The following is a 21,467-nucleotide window of genomic DNA, read 5'->3' as shown; positions in this document are numbered from 1 at the left end:
AACTATTTAACAATTTTTGTGTAAAATGATGGCATGTTTTGAATCTATAACAAATGCTTTGGGCCATTAGTAAAAGGTGAATAATTGTGCAATTTCATGTCACAAGAAGTGTACTGAGTTCTTGTTAAAGAACAAAGCATATTAAGTAAGTTTTGATCCTCTCTATACTAATTTATCAAGAAAATTGATTGTCGTCTATTATTTGTAAGTAATTACTATCTTCTTGTTGAATTAAATTGACAAAATACACTGTAAGAAATTTTTGTGCATCTAAACACCAAAAATGGTGGTAACTACTCATTAAAGTGGTGTTCCACTAAGCGTTCCATTAAAGCAAAACCCAAGGCTGTTGCTGTGAAACACGTAGAATATTGTTTTTACATTACTTGGAGTAAAATAGTCGCCAACAATCACCATGTTTTTTATTCAGTAACACTAGAATTTATAATTAAAGTAAGATATGATAAGAATCGGTAAAGTTATTTTTACGCGACACTATAAAGTAGAAATTTAGGTCTTTTTTTGTTGAAAAAAATAAAAAAAGAGTTTGTAAATCACCGAGAGAATATTAAGATGAATTTGAACTTAAAAAGCAGGAAGGAATAGAAGCTACATAAAGGCAAAGATATCTCAGATCAGATACACTACTGAAAAACATTTTTTTAGCGGCGAACTTAAGTTTCTGCCGATGAAGAGCATCAAGCCGCTCGCCAAATCGTTATCGATTGTAAACAATATTACAGACGAAATCAAACCCGCCAAGTTTTTGGAAGTGAAAATATTTAACTTATGATGTAAAAACGGGTGATCTCGTCTCATACTTGCGAGCTTTTTTACACGCATTCAATTTCATATAAACGCTTAGATTTGGTTTTAACTTGAGAAAAAAGTGTTCTTTCACACAACTTAAAGAGTTATTACGCCACAGTTTTTATATCAAAACTGTTATTAAATGCAGGTATGTTTTCATTAAGTAATAAAGACTTTTATTATCTTCTCATAAGATTTGTTAAGTGTATAAATTAATTTCATTATTGACTTCGATTCACTTAGGTTTTGTTCGAATTCATATTAATACTCTGTCTGTGCTGTGTATATGTTTGATTAACAAATTAATTTTATTTTAAGAAATATTGAATCTATGCATTCTAAATTTATGATTGTTGCTTTGCAGTGTATCGTAAAAATAACTTATGTGTATCATATCTTTCTCTAATTACATATCTTAGTGTTGCTAAATAACAAACAAGGTGGTGGCTACTTTACTGTAAAAAATTTTGGTGTTTGGTTGCAGCCATTTTGGTGTAAACTGAACACATTTTTATGGACGGAATCGTAATTATCGTGCAAACATTTACCTTCTCATAAGATTTACATAACTCTATCTTAATTGTATTAAATGATTTTATAATATTTACATCCATTTATTTCAGTTTTGTTAAGCGTACACTATTAAAAATTTCGAGCCACGTTGCAACAAAAATTGGTATTTTTTTGCTGGATACATAATATTAGATTTTGGTATTTTCATTAGCTCCAAATCTCTGTAGAAGGTTAGACCAAAAGTGTGTGTTTTGAAGAAACAGCTATTTTCATTATTTCTTACTTTTATGAAAATATCAGGTATTTTTAAAATGCTTAAATGTAAGCAAAGGTTGCTATTTACAGTATCAAAACTATCTACCGTAAGTAGGTTATTTTTAGGACATACCTCTAATCTATACCGATAATCAAATTTAAAAACATTAAAAAAAATTAATTCCTGCAAATAAGCCATTTACCTAACTAAATAAGTTGAAACTTGAAACAACATGCGTACCGAGACCTAGTTGTAATGAAAACTGTATTATCGCAAAAATAAATTAACTGACCCTTATCATATCTTATAGTAAATATTAATATGAGTGGTACTTGTGGCGTCTATTTTACACCAAGTAGTGGAAAAGAACATTTTTGGTGTAATTATTCTTGCTTCTTGGCGCTAAGAGTTAAACGCCATGAACTTTTGATATAATGATCAGATTTCTTACGAATTACAGCTGTATCAAAATGGTTCGAGGACATAACCTTAGATATACTAATTATTTATTGCAGTGACCCAGCGACGGCTGCTCGATATGAATTTCGCACCCGGCTCGTATGACTTAAAGTCCCCTTGCTGTCAGGCTAACCGTGGGAGGTTTTCCCCTCCATGAAACGCGAATGCGGGTTAATTCCATCAAAAAGTCACTACGAAGGTAAATTTCACCCAATACTTGATTCAGGAGCTTCCTTGTCTTCTGGATAGGGTTCAAAATTGCAAGGGTACGGAGTTGAACATTAGTAGTCGGAAACCCGAAAATTGGGTCGGTTTTTCAACTACGGTTATAAAATAAAATAAAAACACATGTTTTTATGGTACATATTTCATTATCATTAATAAAATTATTCATAATGTAAAAGAAATATATGCATACGACAAAATTCGATTTAAAATTTCCTACGATAAAAATTATCGGTTTTTGACAATTTTTAAAATTTCTCAAAAAAATACTTGAACGATACGCATTTAGTTCTCATACTTATCAATAAAATGTAGAGCTTTCATAGGTTTGAGAAACTACTGATAATTTGCAAATGAAAACAAGCATGTTTGAATATCCTATTCCAGAAAATATAGCAATAGGCTTGTAATTTGTATTGATTATTGTATTCGTATTGATAACTTGGATTGTTATTTGCAATAATTTAATAAAATATTTGAACCTAGCTTAAATATTTATGAAGATATGGATATTTTTTCATGAAAAACTTATTTTTTTGTTTCATGCTTTTTTAATATACCTTATGAAATGTTGAATAAAATTAAAAAAAAATTTTGGAACAATTTTTAATTAATGAAAAAAAAATATTATTTTAAAAATTTTTATAACCGTCATTGAACTGCCGACCCAATTTTTGGGTTTACGTCAACTAATATTCAGTTATGTAGCCTTGCAATTTTGAATCCAATCCAGAGGACAAAGGAACTCCTGGATCTAGTATTTGGAGAAATTTGCCTTCGTGGAAGATTTTTTATGAAAATAACCCACATTTGCGTTACACGGAGAGGAAGTCCACAAGAACCTCCCACAGTTAGCCTGACGGCAAAGGTACTCTAACACATGATCCGTAAGCTTTAAGAAAGCCTTTTTCATAATTTTGAAATGAATCGTAATTGGTAACTAATGAAAAAATTCCGATTTGAATACCTTAAAAATTTTTCAGCAATTTTCTAAATAGTTTTTGTGCTTTTTAAAAGAAAGCACTAAATGATAAGGAGTTTTACACAAATGTAATCTTATATCATACGATAAAATTTAATAATAGATTATAATACCTCACAATAATTGTCCGTATAACAAAATATGAATGTAGAACGAAATATCTTGTTTAATAATTAAAATAAAATTTGTGGAATACCCCTTATCCTTCAGAGATAATATAATCTAAGTTTAATTAATCGAAAACTATATGGAAGCTATCAGAAAAACTTAGTTCATTTTACAATTCTAAATTCGCTGATGTTCCGGGCGTTAAAAAATTTTAACGATTCTAAATGTTAAGGTGTTAAATAGAGAGATTATTTTAGGAATAAAATCATTTGAATGCAGTTAAGATAAATGACTATATTGTATTGCCATAATGAGAAAAGAAGGTCTCAATTAGATGTATTTGTTGAGGGAGATGATAAATTGTCAAGAGATAGATTAGATCGGGAAGTAAAGTAAATATTGATTCACTTCTGTTATTATCTCCCCATTTTCTTTCATCACAAATAATAAATCTTTCCTCCACAAATTTATAAAAATGTATCAGGAAAAATCTTTTTATTTTATTCTTTATGAAATATCTTCAAAAGTTTTTTGGTATTAATAATGTTCCTGGAGAGAAAAAAAAATACTTTTTTCAACATATAAAAGGTCCGGTATTTTACTTTTTTGTATCTTTCTAAAAAAGATATTTTAAAGTTAACCAAAATTTAAAAATAATAATTATTATTTATGAAGAATTATGTCCTAAATAAAATAGAGTCTGAAAAGATTTCTTGATTGTAAGTTAGGATGAGTTGGGTTTATGCCGGGTGATTTTTACCCCTCATAGCTGCTCATTTTGAAATGCTGTGATTTATTTGAGATTTTTTGGGTTTTCAATTTATTCATTGCCTTTCAACGGCAATTTGTTCGTTTCTGAAAATTCAAAAATGCTAGTGCAAAAAAAATTGTAGAACTGAAGCTCAATCCTGTCAAGTAAGTTCAAGAGGTCTTGGGTTCGATCCCAGCAGGCCATAGACTCCCAGTGTAGCAAATGGTGACTGATGCACATTAAATCAGTCGACTCGCTAAGTCCCATGACAAATCAATACCTCTGGGGGTACTGGAGTTTCCTTGTCTTCTGGATTGGTTCAAAATGACAAGGCTACGGAGTTTAACATTAGTAGTCCACGACAGCCAATTTTTGGGTTTACGACAAACCCAAAAATTGGCTCGGCTGCTCAACGGCAAATGTAAAAAAGTAAAATAAAATAAGGTGGTCTGAGCTGCGATGGCTCAAGGGATAGAGCGTTCGCCCTCCAATGAGTTGAACTGGGTTGGAATTCCGGTGAGGGCTGGTCGATACGAATTCCGCATCCAGCTTGCACCGACCACAGTGCTGACGTGAAATATCTTCAGCGGTAGATGTATCATGGGTCAGAGTCCCTTTGCCGTCTGACTAACCGTGGGAGGTTCTCGTCGTCTTCTTCTTCATGTAACGCAAATGCAGGTTAATTCCATCAAGAAAAGTCCTCCACAACGGCAAATTTCTTCCGATATTTGATCCAGGAGTTCCCAAGTCTTCTGGACTGGGTTCAAAATTACAAGGCTACGGCGTTGAACATTGGTAGTCGTAAACCCAAAAACTGAGTCTGATGTTCAACAACGGTTATAATATAAACTAAAAAAAAAGTTAGGTGGTCAAACCAATTAGATCATTGTGTCTCAAATACTATTTACGGTATCGCAAATACTAGTACCCTAAATATAGTTATTTTTCATAAGGTCAATTCAATTCAATTCAGTTTCAATAAGGTAATTATAATAATATCGAATTTCAAAATTCAATCAAGACTATTAGCAAGAAGAAAAAAACTTATTTAATAATTGAGTGTTATTGAAACAAGATATAGACTTCCCTATAATTGATGCGCCTATTAAATTCACTTATTTTTTCTATCTTGCTCTACGCATGGCTATGAATTTTCATACTTTTCATTCAAATATCACATGGATATAAAAATTCGTGATAAAACTATATGATAAAGACATTTATGACATAATTCTGGTCATTTTTCCGTTCTTATGGTAAGAGTTTACAAGTTTCCCGGAAATTCTGGTTTTTAAAATTATAGTTGTTATTACCACACATTTAGAAGCAAATACAAAAGTAAATTTTACCGAATAAATGGTTTTTATGCCGTGCTCCTATAAAACTGCCACATTTTTCCATATTTGCCGAATTTTTACACATATTAGAAAAGAATATTTAATTGCTAATTTTACCAAAACCAAAGCGGAGATTCCATGGAGGGGGAAAGACGGTTGCCATATTTAAGTAGTTTTAACCGTCTAGAAGAAGATTTTCATCTCGGTGTAATATTTGTATTAGAACATAAATTTTATTGATATTTAAATAGCTTAAAATGTTCTTCGTAGTAGAAACAAACTGGTCAAAAAAATTTTATACAATTTTCTATGTCTTTACCGGCTTCTTTTAAATCGGGAACCCGAACTGCAATTTTAGAAAAGATTAATTTTCCAGAAATAACTTGCCTACTCTTTGCGTTCAAAAGCATGCTAGAATATTTAAATAATAATAGGCATTCTAGACTAATAATATGCTATGTTTTTTCTAGTAAAAAATTAGTTTACCATTCAAGTGAAATAAAATTTTTTGTACTTTTAAAGCTGATTCCATTTTATTTCAAAAGTTTCTGTAGTTAATGAGTAAAGCAACAGTTTTTGGCCAAAGAAAATTTAAAAATAAAGTAACTTTTAAATTCGGATAATTATTTCTGCCATGTTTTTCAATGCATCTGTTGTATATTTTTATTGCGCAAAAGTTTCAAACTTTCTCGTGAATCTTCTACAAAGATCTTTGTTTATTTCCCGTGACACACTTTTCCACTTGCAATTTAATTCTTAAAGGCAATATACGTTTTTGGTAAAAATTATAAACGATCCAATGAAATGAGGAAAAGGGTGATAAAATAGGAAGTTAATACTCATATAAAATTAATTAACATTTCAGAAGAAAAACGATCGCAAATAAAAACATTTAATAACTTAAAATTATATTTTATCTCTCCCAACTTAGATCACGACAGCTGCGTGTTGACAAAGATATGGCTGTATAATATTTCTCAAAAACATTCCGTAGCTAATTCATAATTCAATACATATTTATGTTAGATGTGCTAAATATTCACTACTTATGTTTTTCTTTTTAAGTAAAATTAACATTATAATAGCTTTTTTTTTAATCAGATTATATTAAAAATAAATTTAAAGGAAAAACTTCGTACGTAACAGTTTTTGGACAACCTTTTATTCGCGTGTTAAAAAATGGCACTTTGTTACAGAATTACTTAAAAAAACATCACAAAATACTTGAAAAAATGTTAATGGTGGGTTAATAGGCTTTAAAGTAATTACTTCAATGTTTCTTTTGTCGAAATAATAACGCAGATTCGTTCATTACTTTTTTCGGACTTACACCAAAACACAAAGTTACTTTTTTCTTGAAATATGTCATAAGTAATATAATTTATCCACTGCTGCAATTTGGCGATTTTATAAAAACGATGGCGAGTAAATAAACTTCATGTTCTTATTTTTTTTAAACATGAAGTCACGATTTAAATATTTTTTTAGTGCTACTTTAGCTTAATTAACATCATGGTTGTCCGAAATTGGCCCCTTAATTTTAAAAAAAAAATTTTCATTAAGGTATTTATTGAAAATGATTGCTATAATTTATGCCAATTTTTACGCCAAAATTCTATGAAAATTAGCTCGTGAATAAACTGTTTTTCACTTATTTTATTTCTTAAAATTAAATGTAGTTGTTCAGAGTGTTGTTTAGAATGAAGTTTGCAAAAATAATTTAAAATTAAAATAGTAAAACTGATATTTCAGTGATACATAAATAGTTTCAATGATAAATAAACATCGTCAGAAAAATAAGCATAATATTTTGAGAATTGTTGAGTACTAAAAGAAAGGAAAAAAAATTAAGAGAGCTCGCACAGTGGTATGACAGCGAAACCACTCTTTTTTTAAAAAAAATTTTTAGGCGCACAATGGTCAATATCTGAAACCAATACTTTTAAAGTAATATTTTAACTTCTCTAACCATCAGTAGATATCACCACTACACTTAGATTATGTCTTCCTTGGAGAAAAATGAAAAGTTTTCAATGCATTTTTTCTTTACTTCAAAAAAAAAAAATTTTTTTTGCCCAATAAAATACAAAAAATTTATAAAATATATTGCTCAAATTTGTTGTTTGCGAGCTCCTTTTGACATACAAATTTTTCCCCAATAAAGATTCCAAAGAAAAGTTTTAAACATTTACATTTATTTTTCCGGGTTTCAGAGAGAGACCACCGTGCCCCTAGAACGCATGATATTCCCACCAACACATGTCCTTCACTCATTCAGATAGTGAAGTAGATCAAAATTTATTAGGTTTTTTCGCTAGCATGGGGCTTATGAAAGGAGAACCATGTGTTTTTTTATCTATTTTTATTGAAAATCAAGTCAAATACCTCAAATTTCTTATCTGAAACAAATTTGCTCTCCTCATTTGCGTTCTCTTTGAATTAGTGAACAGTAATATTCAGTTGATGCTAAATTTATTTTCTATTATTACTTATTTTTCTGCATTTTGTTTGTCTTAAAAATTAAGAATTTAAGCAATTTTGTTTTAATTATTATTTTGTAATGTTGATTTTCAATTACGAGATGAGAGTTTAATTCTTTATAACGGAAAAAATCTATTATATATATATATATATATATATATATATATATATATATATATATATATATATATATATATATATATATATATATATATATATATATATATATATATATATATATATATATATATATATATATATATATATATATATATATATATATATATATATATATATATATATATATATATATAAAACAAGCTAAAACAAGCTGTTAAAAAACAAGCTAAAAATATATTATTTTCTTATCACGAGAAAATGTGGACAGTGGTTAACCACAGAAACCACCACCACCCTGGTGAGACAATAAATCAGAGTTTTTTTAAGTGTAATTTTCCCATTCTTAGACCCTATGCATCATAATTAGTTCCTCCATTTTAAAAAAATATGAAAATTTGTATTCGCGTGCCTCAAAGGGTTAAGTAAGAGCCATTTTGTTGTGTGCACTAATAGGCATATATGGCAGTACTTTTACTTTCGTTACTTGTACCGCCGGTACAAGTAAAAAGTACGTACTTTTACTTGTACTTCGTTACTTTTTAAATTTATTACTTTTACTTGTACTTTCGTTACTTTTTTAGGGAAAAAGTACAAGTATTTGTAACGGAAATATCGAATGAAATCGTTACTTTTTTCTAAAACTCGGTAAGCTTTCTAAAAAAAAAAGAAGAAAAAAAAAATTAAAAAAAAAATGCTTATGTTTTTTTAATTTATAAAATTAATGTTCAATATATATGCATTCACAGCTAACTTCGTGTTTAAATACCTTCTGTTTCAACTTATACTGCACGTTCAATTATTTTTTACTAGCACAAAGATCACAAAGCTATCCGTAACTCTGTGTTTGCTTTGTTTATGTTTGTGCTTTTAAAACGCGTTTCTAATGAGTAAAACAATTTTAAATCAATGGTAATTTAAATAAATAAAAATAATAAGCTAAAAATTAAAATCAATAGATAAAATTTCTTTTTCGTGCAAATCCATAAAAAGTTTGATAATAAAATTATATTTGATTTTAAAATTACATTATACTATTATATTATGAAATTATATTATAATATTCCTCCGAATTTAAAAATAAATTAATATCCATAACTTTCAAAATTAAAAATAATTAAATAAATAACAATAATTTTGCAAAAACATTAAAGAACATAAGAAAATTATTCTATAAAATTTTAGGTTACTTTGAATTTTCGATTTCCTCGAAATGTACTTTTAAATCGTTACTTTTTTTGTTTAGTACTTGTACTTTTACTTGTACTTTTTACTCGTTACTTTTTAAACTGAGAACTTTTTACTTTTTACTCGTTACTTTTTTTAAAAATACTTGTACTTTTACTCGTTACTTTTTAAAAGTAACGTTGCCATATATGCTAATAGGTGACGCGTGCGTCACAACGAATGCTTGTGACGTGTCTCGGCATTCCTTGGGAACTCAGTTACAGTTGTGTAGGTAACCTGTACGGGTTCTGTGTCTTTAAAATGGTCACGTTTAGCAAATCGCTCACAGCCTATGAGGTTTCTAGTCGCCAAAAAACCTGTCTGCTACACCGGCAGATTTGTGAAGTTTACGAAGGCTGGCATGTTGACACGAAATTTTGTTCAGTCCCGAGCTTTATTGAACTCTTTTGGCTGGGAAGTTTTGGACCACCCCTCAATACAGCCCAGACTAAGTTATTTTCATCTTTTCCGATGTTTCCAACATCATTTTGGCAGTACAACGATGAGAAAGATGGCCGTGACCTCATAGTTATCGGAGCAGTTACTATGAAAAGGGTATTCTAAATCTAGTTGTATGGTATGATAAGTGTTTAAGCAAACTTGTCAATTATTTTGAAAAAAAAGGAGAAGCGTATATAGAATCAAATAATGAATTTGCTTCATGAAAATTTTCTTTCGTTTGGTTTTTATTTTCAAACGGCCCGTACTTGAAAAACAGCCCTCGTATGATATGAAATGTAACAAACCTATGCAAATAAAAAATGTCATCTTAAATATAGTTTAATTTTGAGATCAATTGGTAAATATTTATTTGATTTCAGAGTACAAAGGACTTAGAACGCTTTTGAAACGTTCTTTTGGCTGAGCAAAAATTAAAAATTTGATTACTTCGAAATTTTTTATGTTCATGAACAACTTTGGGTATAGCATTTTAAAGTATTAATACATCTTTTGAGAAGGAGATTTCTGAAATTCTTAAAAGGTAGTGTGTACTCTCTCTCTCTCTCTAATGCTGAGTAACACTTTTTTTTTCTTCAAGTTAACATCAATTTAAATTTTCATATAAAATTTAAAGGTTGCATTTAATTCTAAAACACTTACAATCAATTTCCATCAAACGTTTTTTCTCCGAAAACACATATGTGGAGGCTATTTTTATATCATCTTTACACTGTTAAAAAATCCGAGCCACGTGGCACCAAAAAGAGGTATTCATTTACGGCCTACATCAAATGGAGCTCAATTTTGCCATATTTTTGTATCTTCACTAGCTCCAAATATCAGTTAAAGGTTGCACCAAAAGTCGGTGTTTTGAGGAAATGAAATACCGATTTGTATTCGTTCCTTTTTTTTTAATATATAAAAGCAGAGAAAATTTTCACCATTATAATGTATTTTTAAAGCGATCAAAAACAAGTCAAGGTTGCTATTTACCGTAACAGAACTATTTACCCGAAGTAGGTTATTTTATGACCTAACCAGTTTATACAGTCAACTAAATTTGAAAATTCAGCATGAAAAAAAGAACTCTAATTAATGGAAATAAAGCATTTACCTAAAAAAATGAGTCTTAAAACAACACAAATGAGTCGTCCCGAAACACCGAGACCGAGTTGTAAAGAAACCATGGTGTCGTAAACAAATATTGTTCAGTTTGCAGTCACCGTCAAAGTTTTATGTCTTTTATCAAACTTTGGTGCAGTCAATTGCACTATGGAAGTATTTCTCTATCATACTTCACAATTTATGATGTAACTAAAATGAAATGGTCTTTATTTAACTAAGCTTTGGATGTAAAGAAACTTTGCACTAAATACTGGTTAAAGATTTACAGAGTTTTTTACAATGTAGAATGTTTCGAGTTTGTCATTGTCTTCAATACTGCTATACATCAACCAATGTCCTTGTTTAAATATGTATGTTTTTAGTTGTGTCATAAGGACATTTTAATTTTTAAGTCTCTGTAAATTATATCAAATGATTTTATAGTGTGTTAATTCAGCTTCTATAATGCTTAGCTCGTATTCGTCTCAATACTCTCTTTGTGCTACGTATTATTGATTAACAAACAAAATTCATTTTAACAATTAGTGAATATATGCAACTTAGAATAATGATTCTTATTTTATATTGTCTCGTAAAAATCTTTTTAATAAATCTGTTACTGAATACCGAAACTGGCGGTTTGTGTCCTCTTACCGCCAGGCTCACCGTGGGAGTTTCTCGTGGTCTTCCTCTCAATGCAACGCAAATGTGGGTTAATTCCATCAAAAAGTCCTCCACGAAGGCAATTTTTTCCCAATACTTGATCCAAAAGTTCCTTTGTTTTCTGGATTAGGTTCAAAATTATAAGGCTACAGAGTTAAACATTAGTAGTCGTAAACTCAAAAATTGGGTCAGCTGTTCAACGATGGTTATAATATAAAAAAAAGTATATAGTAGTAGCCACCATTTTGGTGTTAAAACACACGATAATATTTTGCAGTTTAGAGTAAGTCTGCTTTTATTATTAATATTTTGAAGGCAAATCATTTTTTAAAAAAAATAATACTGTGTAGTCTGTTATTTGTCAGTTTACTTATCTCTAACCAGAATCTCAAATAATTTTAGTACTATTATAATTAATACTTTATTTACTATCAACTATGAAATTATTTGTTTGTATAAACATCTTCAGCACTTACTTCCCTAGTTTCTGTTTTACATTATGTATGTCACCGTGTATGACCAAAATCAAGAGAATGTCCGAAATATTTGTTATATCCGATTTGATATTAATTTATTAATTGATATTTTTGCTATTAATATTCGATATTTTAATATCTACGGGGGGCAGATTAAGAGAAAGTTCGGTTAAATGCATATCAGCACTGAACTTTGAAAAACATCATATACAGACTTAACTAAACCTAGTATATATTTGGGTGATTGTCAACATTCCTCGGTGGAAGTCAATCGTTTATTCACATCTATAAAATACCGCATATTCTATGAATGCGGTGAAATCTCGTAAAGGTCATTTCACCGCATCAATCATTTTACTGATTATCTATAACTTATCTTTAATGAAAACAGTTTTGTGAAACAATGTGAAAAACTTTTATAATTTTTTTACAGGTTAATATTAAAGAAAATGAAAGATACTATGACGTCTTGCACATACAAAAGTCATAAGAATTACGTTATAAACTTGAAATATCTTTTAATAGATAGTAAAATATACTCTTAATTTTTGGATTTTTATTTTAAAGAAATATTATGACTCTAAAACGTGTACCAATATTCAAGTGCTAGCATGAATTTAAACAATATGCTTAATTCAAACGAATTACCAACTGTCGAGTAATCATGCTCACCAGGTGAAAAAATTTGCCTCGAGAAAAACATTTGTGAAGACGAAATATTAGATTATTAATTTCAAACGAAATACCATTCCAATATAAAAAATAGTATGTATTATTTTCTGTTTCAGTATTTTTGCTGTAATTTCGGAAACCTTTTAAGCATTATATTATACTTAGTGTCAATTTGTTTAGAATGAAACAGGTCTTAGCATATATTGTTTTCGAAAAATCGAAAATTTTACGAGGAAAAACCTTTTGAATCCCTTGACAGAGTATGGGAACGGGTAATTTAATGGGATCCCTTGTCTCTTTAAAACTTTTTCCTCCATCAATAAAACTGATTTTATAAATAAATACATAGAATATTTATTCATGTTTTTTTTATGTTTGTAGTTGAAATTAAATAAATGATTTTGTAAAAAAACATTATTAAATACTGGCGAAATATGTGCCATAAAATAATTATAGAAATTATTATACACTGGTGTAAGGAATGAAGAGAATTGATTATCTCTAGAACTTCTGTTCCGATTTTAGTGATATGTACATACAATGCAAAACAAATAACCATTCAACAGTTGTAATACACACGCATGATCGTGCGTTGGAGGTATAAAATTGCCACAGGAAATGATAAACTGCCTTATTTCAAGTATGAAATCACACTGTATATCTCTAAGAAGGGACCCTATTGTCTTGTTTATTCTGCAAATGCTGTTTTATACCTTCCGACTGCAACAAGTGCGATCATGCGTGTGTATTACAATTGTTGAATGGCTATTTGTTTTAGATTGCGTTAATGTATGTACATATCAAATTTCATTAAAATCCGTTTAGTAGTTCTAGAGATAAAGTCTGCAAATTATCTTCATTTCTTACATCAAAGTATTTGAATTGCATGAATTCTAGATAAAAAAAAAGTATACATTAAGAGTTTTTTATTATATTTAGATGAATATTATTCATAGTGTAATGAAAGCAATGAAAAATCGGAAGAAATTATGATTAGCGGGGATAAGAGTGATGCCAACCTGCTTCTATAAAAAGGAACCCCAACATTGAATCGAATTAGCATGTCTTATATAGTAGTGAACTGATGTTTAATGACTGTAGTGGTAGTTACGCCACAGATTAAAAGCATCAAACATTTCCATTTTATTTTGATTAATGATTTGAGAGTATTTTATTTCTTGATTTGTAAGAAGGAAATCTCTTTTTTAGTGTCCGTGTCCCTCCAAAAGATGGCCAAACTAAATCAAATCCTAGTAAAAGGCATCGAGAAAGATTGAATGCAGAATTGGATACACTCGCAAACCTTCTTCCATTTGAGCAGAGTGTTCTTTCAAAATTAGACAAGTTATCTATACTTCGTCTCAGTGTTAGTTATCTCAGAACAAAAAGTTATTTTCAAGGTAAGTCAATTTATTTTTCACAAAGAGTCAAAACTAGTCTGGCTCTATGCCATGGACTAGTCTCCTACGTGGGGGAGATTGTCCCCAAGTGGGGCATTTTACTTTTCAAGGGGGTGATGAGTATTAAAAAGAAAATAAATAAAAATATTGATAAAAAGCTAGCGAATATCGAAATTTAAAATGCATACGAAACCTATCGTTTTGAGTTCAAACAAAGAACAACGAATTACAAAAAAAAAAAAAAAAAAAAAAAAAAAAATTTAAATACATTTTTAAAAAAATTTAAGCTTCTGAACTTTTTCGTCATATTTTGGATTGAACAGAGATCTTTTTTCCCGATCCTCTCAGAACAAAGAAATAGGTTGCGGACCTCTGACGAACATTCATGTTTTAATTGAAAGCGCAAGAAAGTCATAGCAAAGATGAACAACATAGTTTTTAAATTTCAATTAGCAACACTATTATTTCTCTAAGATTCTTATTTAAAAAAATATATAGTCCTATTTTAGTTAATTTCCTTCAAATATATTGTATATCTTGTATCTTCAAATATATTTGAAAAAATAACGAAAAGAAAAAAGCGTAAAAAAATTAATTTTTCTTTTTTTTCTTCTTTTCTTTCTTTCCTTCTTTCTTTTTTTTTCAATTCAGTATGCTTATAACGACTACTCGTGGTTTTTTAGGCTAAAAAAAAAATAAGAAAGGGAGAGGGAGAAAAGGGCAATAGGTTGCAGCCAATATTTAAGGGGGGGGGGAACCAAACAACATCTAGAGAGCTGTGATGGCTCAAGTAATAGAGCCTTCACCTTCAAATGAGGTACACCGGGTTCGAATTCAAGCAGGACGACGTGAATTCCAAGATCGGCTTGCAACGACCGCAGTGCTGACGTAAAATATCCCCAGTGATGCTTGACGGATCATGAGTTAGAATCCCCTCAACGTCAGTCTAAACAAGGGAGGTTTTCATGGTTTTCTTTCTCATGTAATGCAAATTCTTGTTAGTTCTTACAAAAAATCCTCCATGAGGGCAAATTCTCCCCATACTTGATCCAAGAGTTCCCTTGTCTTCTGGATTAGGTTAAATATTACAAGGCTTAAGCACTTTTGAGTTGAACCACAAAAATTGGGTCGCCTGTTCAACGATGGTTTAAAAAGAAAAAAAGAGGGAGTGATCTAGATCGAGTTAGGAACCACTACTCTATGGGAAGACCAAAAAGCTCGCTAATTTTTACCGAAGTGCTTTGCAAATGATATTGGTCAAATTAACAATAAAATAGAGTTTTATATTATGTGATAAAATTTGGTTAAATTTACTTCAAATTTTTTTAATTTTTACTAAATGTGTGGTAATTTATCAAGTTAAAAAAACTTCAGTTTTTTTTAAAGTTCAAACAACATGAAAATATTTCTAAGTACAAAAACCTTCAAAATTTCTCGAAGTTCAAACAGTTTGAAAATCTAGAATACCTCAAAATATTTCTAATTACAAACTTCAGAATTTTTCAAAGTTCAAACAACATGAAATTATTTCTAAGTTCAAACAACTTCAGAATTTTTCGAAAGCAAAAAAGTTTGAAAATATTACTAAGTTTAAATACTCCAAAATATTTTTAAGTACAAAAGAATTCGGAATTTTTCTAAGTCCAGACAGTTCGAGCTAAGCTAATTACTAAGCCTATAATTCAATATATATCTAAGCTCAAAAACTTCAGAATTTTTCAAAGTCTAAACAACATAAAATTATTTCTATGTTCAAAAACCTTTAGAATTTTTTAAAGTCCAAACAACTTGAAAATATTACTAAGCCTAAAATACTTGTAAATATTTCAAAGTACAAGCAAGCAACTGCAGAATTTTTCTAAGTTCAAACAACATGAAAATAATTCTGAGTACAAAATACTTCGGAATTTTTTAAAGTCAAAACAGTTGAAAAATATTCCTAAATCTAATGTACCTCGAAATTTTTAAGTACAAACAACTTCAGAAATTTTCAAAGTTCAAAAAATTCAGAATTTTTCTCTGAAAAACTGTTTGAAAATATTACTAAGTCTAAAATACCTCAAAATATTTCTAAGTACAAACAACTTAAGAAATTTACCAAGTTCAAAAAACTTCGAATTTTTTAAATTTCAAACAACATAAAAATATTTCTAAGTTTTCAAAGTCCAAACTGTTTGAAATATTACTAAGCCTAAAATACATATCAAACTGTTTGTACTTAGAAAAATTCTGAAGTTTCTTGAACTTGGAAAATTTCTGAAGGTTTTTGAACTTAGAAATAATTTCATGTTGTTTGAACTTTGAAAAATTCTGAAGTTGTTTGTACTTAGAAATATTTTGTGGTATTCTAGACTTTGTAATATTTTCAAACTGTTTGAACTTCTAAGCTCAAAAAACTTTAGAATTTTTCAAAACAGAAGTCAGTTTGAAAATATAATTAAGTCTGAAATACTTCAAAATGTTTCCAAGTACGAACAACTTCAGAAGTTTTCAAAGTTCAAACAGTTTGGTGATGGACTTCTCTCTTATGATGATTTATATTTTTTAAAAGGTGCAGATATTTTTCTGCTATGTATATTCCTGTGAATGAAAATTAAATAACGGTAGAAAATTTCGGCTTTTACTTTGCTCTTAAGAAAGCAAATTCATAAATACAAAAATCTATCAAATTTAACCCACTTTCGATCAAAGGGGTACAAACTCACCATTCAATAAATATTATAAGAAATTTTTAAACACTCGTGGGATTTTCTAAAAATTTAAGAATGATTGAATTATTGTTTTGCACATTGTTGAATCGTTGTACAAAATAAGTAGTTTAAATCATAAGCAAAATTCATAAATTTACAGATAATAATTTACATAAATTACATATCATAAATTTACGGAAAATAATTCTTAAATTTACCCCCTTCAATTGTTTTCGGGTAATGTCTCTAAAATTTACGCGTAAAATGAACGGTATTAAAAACACAGGCTTTATTTCTTATCAGGAATTATAAATGATACTTCATCAATTACAAAAAATCTTAATTATTGAGATGTAGTAGTACTCCAGAATTTTTTTTTAAATAAATACATTTTGATAAAATAACTGTCCAGGCAACAATTTATAATTTATAACCACTATAAAAATTTATAGTGAGAACAAAATAATATATTTTTCACAAAACTGGCTTATGAAAGTTTTAAAAGAATAGAAATGGAATAAAATAGTTTAGAAAAACAATTCAATTACTTAATTTTAGTTAAATTTCTTAGTTATTACATATAATTATTATATAAAACTTTTGCCTAAAGTTTCATTGTGGCAACATTTGCTTCGCAAATATATTTTTTACTTATTACATATAATTATTACAGAAAAAAAGATAAATTTTGAGTTTTTACATCATTTGAAATTTTAAAATATGAGATTATTTTGGTTTCGAAATAAAATGCACTTATAATCTCAATGGCTACTTGAATCTTTCTTATAATTTGAAATTGTCTTTAAAAATCCACGAGAGTGAAATTATAGACAATCGATTTGTGAAGGCATGCAGAAAATAATAAAAATAATAATAATCACTTAGAAAAATATAGTTCCTTATATTTTGATTGCGAAATAAAATGCACTTATAATCTCAATAGTTACTTGAATCTTTCTCATAATTTTTAATTGTCATCAAAAACCCTCGAAAGTAAATTCATAGACAATCGCTTTGTGAAGGCACGCAAAAAAAAAATTAAATAAATAATGACTTAAAAAATATAACTTTAAGAAAAAAAGTTCAAAAAGTTATTCATGAGATAAAATTAAATCGAATGTAATGGAGAATAGATTTAATGAAAATATGTGATTCCTCCATTTAAACAAGACAGAGAATGCTATGATAAGAGAAATGATCTCTCAATTGATTTGTTGGATGATATGTCAATCATGATTTATTTGATAGAACACCCCCAATCCTTTGAAGTGTCAGTTCAACGAACCCTCTTTTATTTGTTCAATTTAGGGTTTCTTTCTGGATTATATCTTCTAACGCTTATTCTTTTTTATCATGATTTATGTTTTTCATATGGTGCAAATATTTTTCTGCTATTCGTGTGACTGAGAATTAAATAATAGTAGAAAATTCAGCTTTTACTTCGCCCATTTTAGGCCAAGCATAGAAATTTTATAAAATGTAGAATTATTTTCATTGAAATATGTTTACGTTACATTCATTAGGACACACAAAAAATTTCGTACATGAAAAATTAGATTTTATATAAGAAATAAAACGCCGCGTATAGGCACCATTCACCAAATCATAGAACAAACCATTTAGTTTTTTATGAAATTTGTTTTATTGTTTTTTTATTTACTGACTTGCAACTCATAAAAACATATGATAAATCTCAAAAGGAATAGTTAAAAATTTTCAAAAAATTTCATCTGTTAATAACCGTTTTAAGTTAAAAAATGCGAACAGTTTAAAAATTTCTCAACAGAAATTATTTATTCCAATTGAATTACTAATAATTTATGGATGTCTTCAGAACCATTGACAAAAGCAGAAAAATATAATTAGCTAAAAATATACGTCACAGTGTTACGCCACACTTTGGCTGAAAGAGGGTTAAAGAAAGTAAATTCGTAAATACAAAGATCTATCAAATTTGCTTAATTTTTTTACACTATTTCATATTTTTTTAATATTTATTACAAAAAAAAATGATAAGTTTAAATTTTTACAATTTTTGCATATTCTATGATATTTTTATAGTGTACTTCTTCACATTTCGGTGATGAAACAAAATTCACTAGACTTAAATAATAAATTAAGAAAATTTTACTTTAAATTTCTAACCTTTCTTTATACTCAAGTCAAACTTTTTGATGGTTTTCTATTGATGGACAAACATAATCTTGATAGTAATCATCAATAATTCCATCATGAATCATTATATTTTTTTGATGGACCAACATAAGTAACCATCACTCCAAAGTAGGAATTTGGACTGATTTATGATGGTCAAATAATAGCAACTTGCTTTGATGGTTTGTTCATGTTAAACCATCAGAAATTTCCTTCATAATTTCCAAGAAATGAAATGTTGGAATGATCATGAACAATCATCATCCCAATTTAGGAATTCGGACGGATTTATAATGGGCCAAACAAATTGTTTTGATGGTATATTCCTAAGAACCAACAGGAATTGCAATTAAACCATCATATAAATGTATAGTTGGAACCATCTTGGACCTTCACGGATTGTTGATCCGTGAGAATCAAACTTCTCTTGATGGTTAAGCATCATAGTATTAAAGTAACATTTTTCATCATGGAGTGATGGAAGTTTACTGGCACCCATGAACGCATGATGAAAAATGTTGGATGATGGTGACCATCAAATGATGTTGAACCATCATGAATCGCACTGAAACTAACATAAACCATCAAAGTCTTGGGTAAACAACAATCCACAGAGAAACGCTTTGTAAAAGCATACAAACAGATCTTATTTTTATGTGATAAAATTGTACCGAATGTTGTATCAGGAGGATAAACAGTTCAAACATTTTTTCGGGACCAGATAAAGATATTGTTTAATCGAGAGGTAAATTTAATGCTTCTAATACACAAGAAATATTTGAATGCGTCTTAGTTATTACAATATTAGGACGATACATTGTACATAAAGACCTAAAAATTAAAATATTTGACAATTTTATAATTGCTAATATATGCATTGAATCATTAACACGATGAATTCAATCATTCTTGATTAATATTTTCAATTATTTGACCTCAAATTATGATTTGTGGAGAGCTTTTGGAATATTGCTACACTGTAAGTACCGGCACTTTGGGTGCATCATCTGTAAAATCCATTTTACCGCAAAATCAATTTTTTACCGTAAAATATTATAGCGTAAATTTTACAGTAATGTTTATTTAATTAGTGATTCAGTTATTCTACGGTAATTATCACTGTAATTTTTGCCCCTTGCACAAACTCCCTTATTTGCACATTTTTCACCATTCTCTTTAAACACAACTTTTTCAGATCAATAAGAAGAGATCATACCTTCTGCACCATTTATTTGAAATTTTTTATACTTTATATCATTTTTATCCCTAAAATTTGTTCCTCAAAAAAAATTTTTTTTTCGTAATATATTAACTGGAAAATGTAGATCTCTTACAGGCAAAATTTTGATTTTAAATACGCATATTTGGGTGTTGCAAAATTGCTACTAAAATATATATCCGAATAGTCCACAACTACATTGTTAAAATTTCCCAGCCAACTGGCACCAAAAATCGGTATTCATTTGCTGGCTACGTGAAATGAAGCTCAATTTTGCTATATTTTGGAATTTTCACTAGCTCCAAATATCAGTTGAAGGCATTATATTGAGGAATTACATTTGAAGGAATATTATTTAACACTAGTTGAAAAATCTTTTAATTGTAATGAACATCATAAACTTTTATATAATTTTAAAGTATATATTTCAAAGTAAAAAATGGTATAAATTTTCAACTGCTAGAACTATTGTTATCCTTTTTTTCCAAATTGCGTCTTCCCCCCTCCCCCATTTTTAAGATCACAAATCCGTTGTACAAAGTAAGTTTATTCAGAAAAAATACGTCTTTGTGTCTGGTTTCTTAACTTAACATACTTCTTGCGCTAATTAATTAACATACTTCAAGTTAGTTCTAGTGCGTGAAAATCTGATCATTATAGATTAAAAATTATTCGAGGTATTCACCTTTTCATTTTGAGAATAGTACGGAGAAAGAAGTCCTGGTAAAATTACCGTGCAGTATGAAGACCTTTATGGTAAAAAAAAAAAAAAAAAAAAAAAAAAAAAAAAAAAAAAAAAATTCAGGAATAAAATCGAAATATATGGTGTTTAAATCATTCATAATGTGACAGTTTACCAAAAATTCTATTTTTTAAAATTATAGTTTTCACTACCACACATATTAAAAATGAATTTAACCGAATAAATATTCCATGTTCCATTAGTGCCATGATGAGCATGTTAAAAATGAATTTAACCGAATAAATATGCCATGTTCTAATAGTGCTATATCATATTTTAACGCATATTATGAAACAATATTTTATTGTTAATTTTACCAAAATCCTTATCATAGTGCTTCGGTAAAAACTATATCGAGCTTCCCATAGAGCCAGAATCACGGTATCATATTCTTGTAGTTTTAACCATACTTTTTTTCTCAGTTTGTTTTTAACATTCAAGCAGTTTCGATAGAAATGAATGCGAATTAAGAGTCTTAAAACATTGATAAATAATTCTTTTTTACCTATCAATTTTTTGAGTGATTTTATTAAACAATCTGTTAAGTAAATATTTCATCACTGTGCTGTAGAGTCAGGGTTCCATTGGATGCTAGAGAGTGAGGTGACCATGGTGGCGTGACCGTCACGTCATTGGTAGG

At 28.8% G+C, this 21,467-nt stretch overlaps 1 protein-coding gene and 1 long non-coding RNA gene across 3 annotated transcripts in view; both read left to right on the top strand.

Annotated features, from left to right (window-relative positions):
- Positions 1 to 21,467, top strand: part of LOC147801848 (uncharacterized) — a 288,458-nt gene that overhangs the window by 119,651 nt on the left and 147,340 nt on the right. The gene's annotated exons all lie outside the window — the stretch shown is intronic.
- LOC107454134 (aryl hydrocarbon receptor) overlaps positions 1 to 21,467 on the top strand; it is a 148,427-nt gene that overhangs the window by 22,967 nt on the left and 103,993 nt on the right. For both annotated transcript variants that reach the window (XM_016071206.4, XM_016071205.4), the window contains exon 2: positions 13,832 to 14,022. In XM_016071206.4, coding sequence (XP_015926692.1) covers positions 13,832 to 14,022 — 191 coding nt within the window. The remainder of the gene's footprint in view (positions 1 to 13,831; positions 14,023 to 21,467) is intronic.

This window comes from Parasteatoda tepidariorum, chromosome 11, assembly GCF_982258835.1.
Source record: "Parasteatoda tepidariorum strain Cologne lab strain chromosome 11, Ptep-v5.0, whole genome shotgun sequence".
NCBI lineage: Eukaryota > Metazoa > Arthropoda > Arachnida > Araneae > Theridiidae > Parasteatoda > Parasteatoda tepidariorum.
Note: the sequence above shows the minus strand (reverse complement) of the source record. Positions and strands in the feature narration are given on the sequence as shown.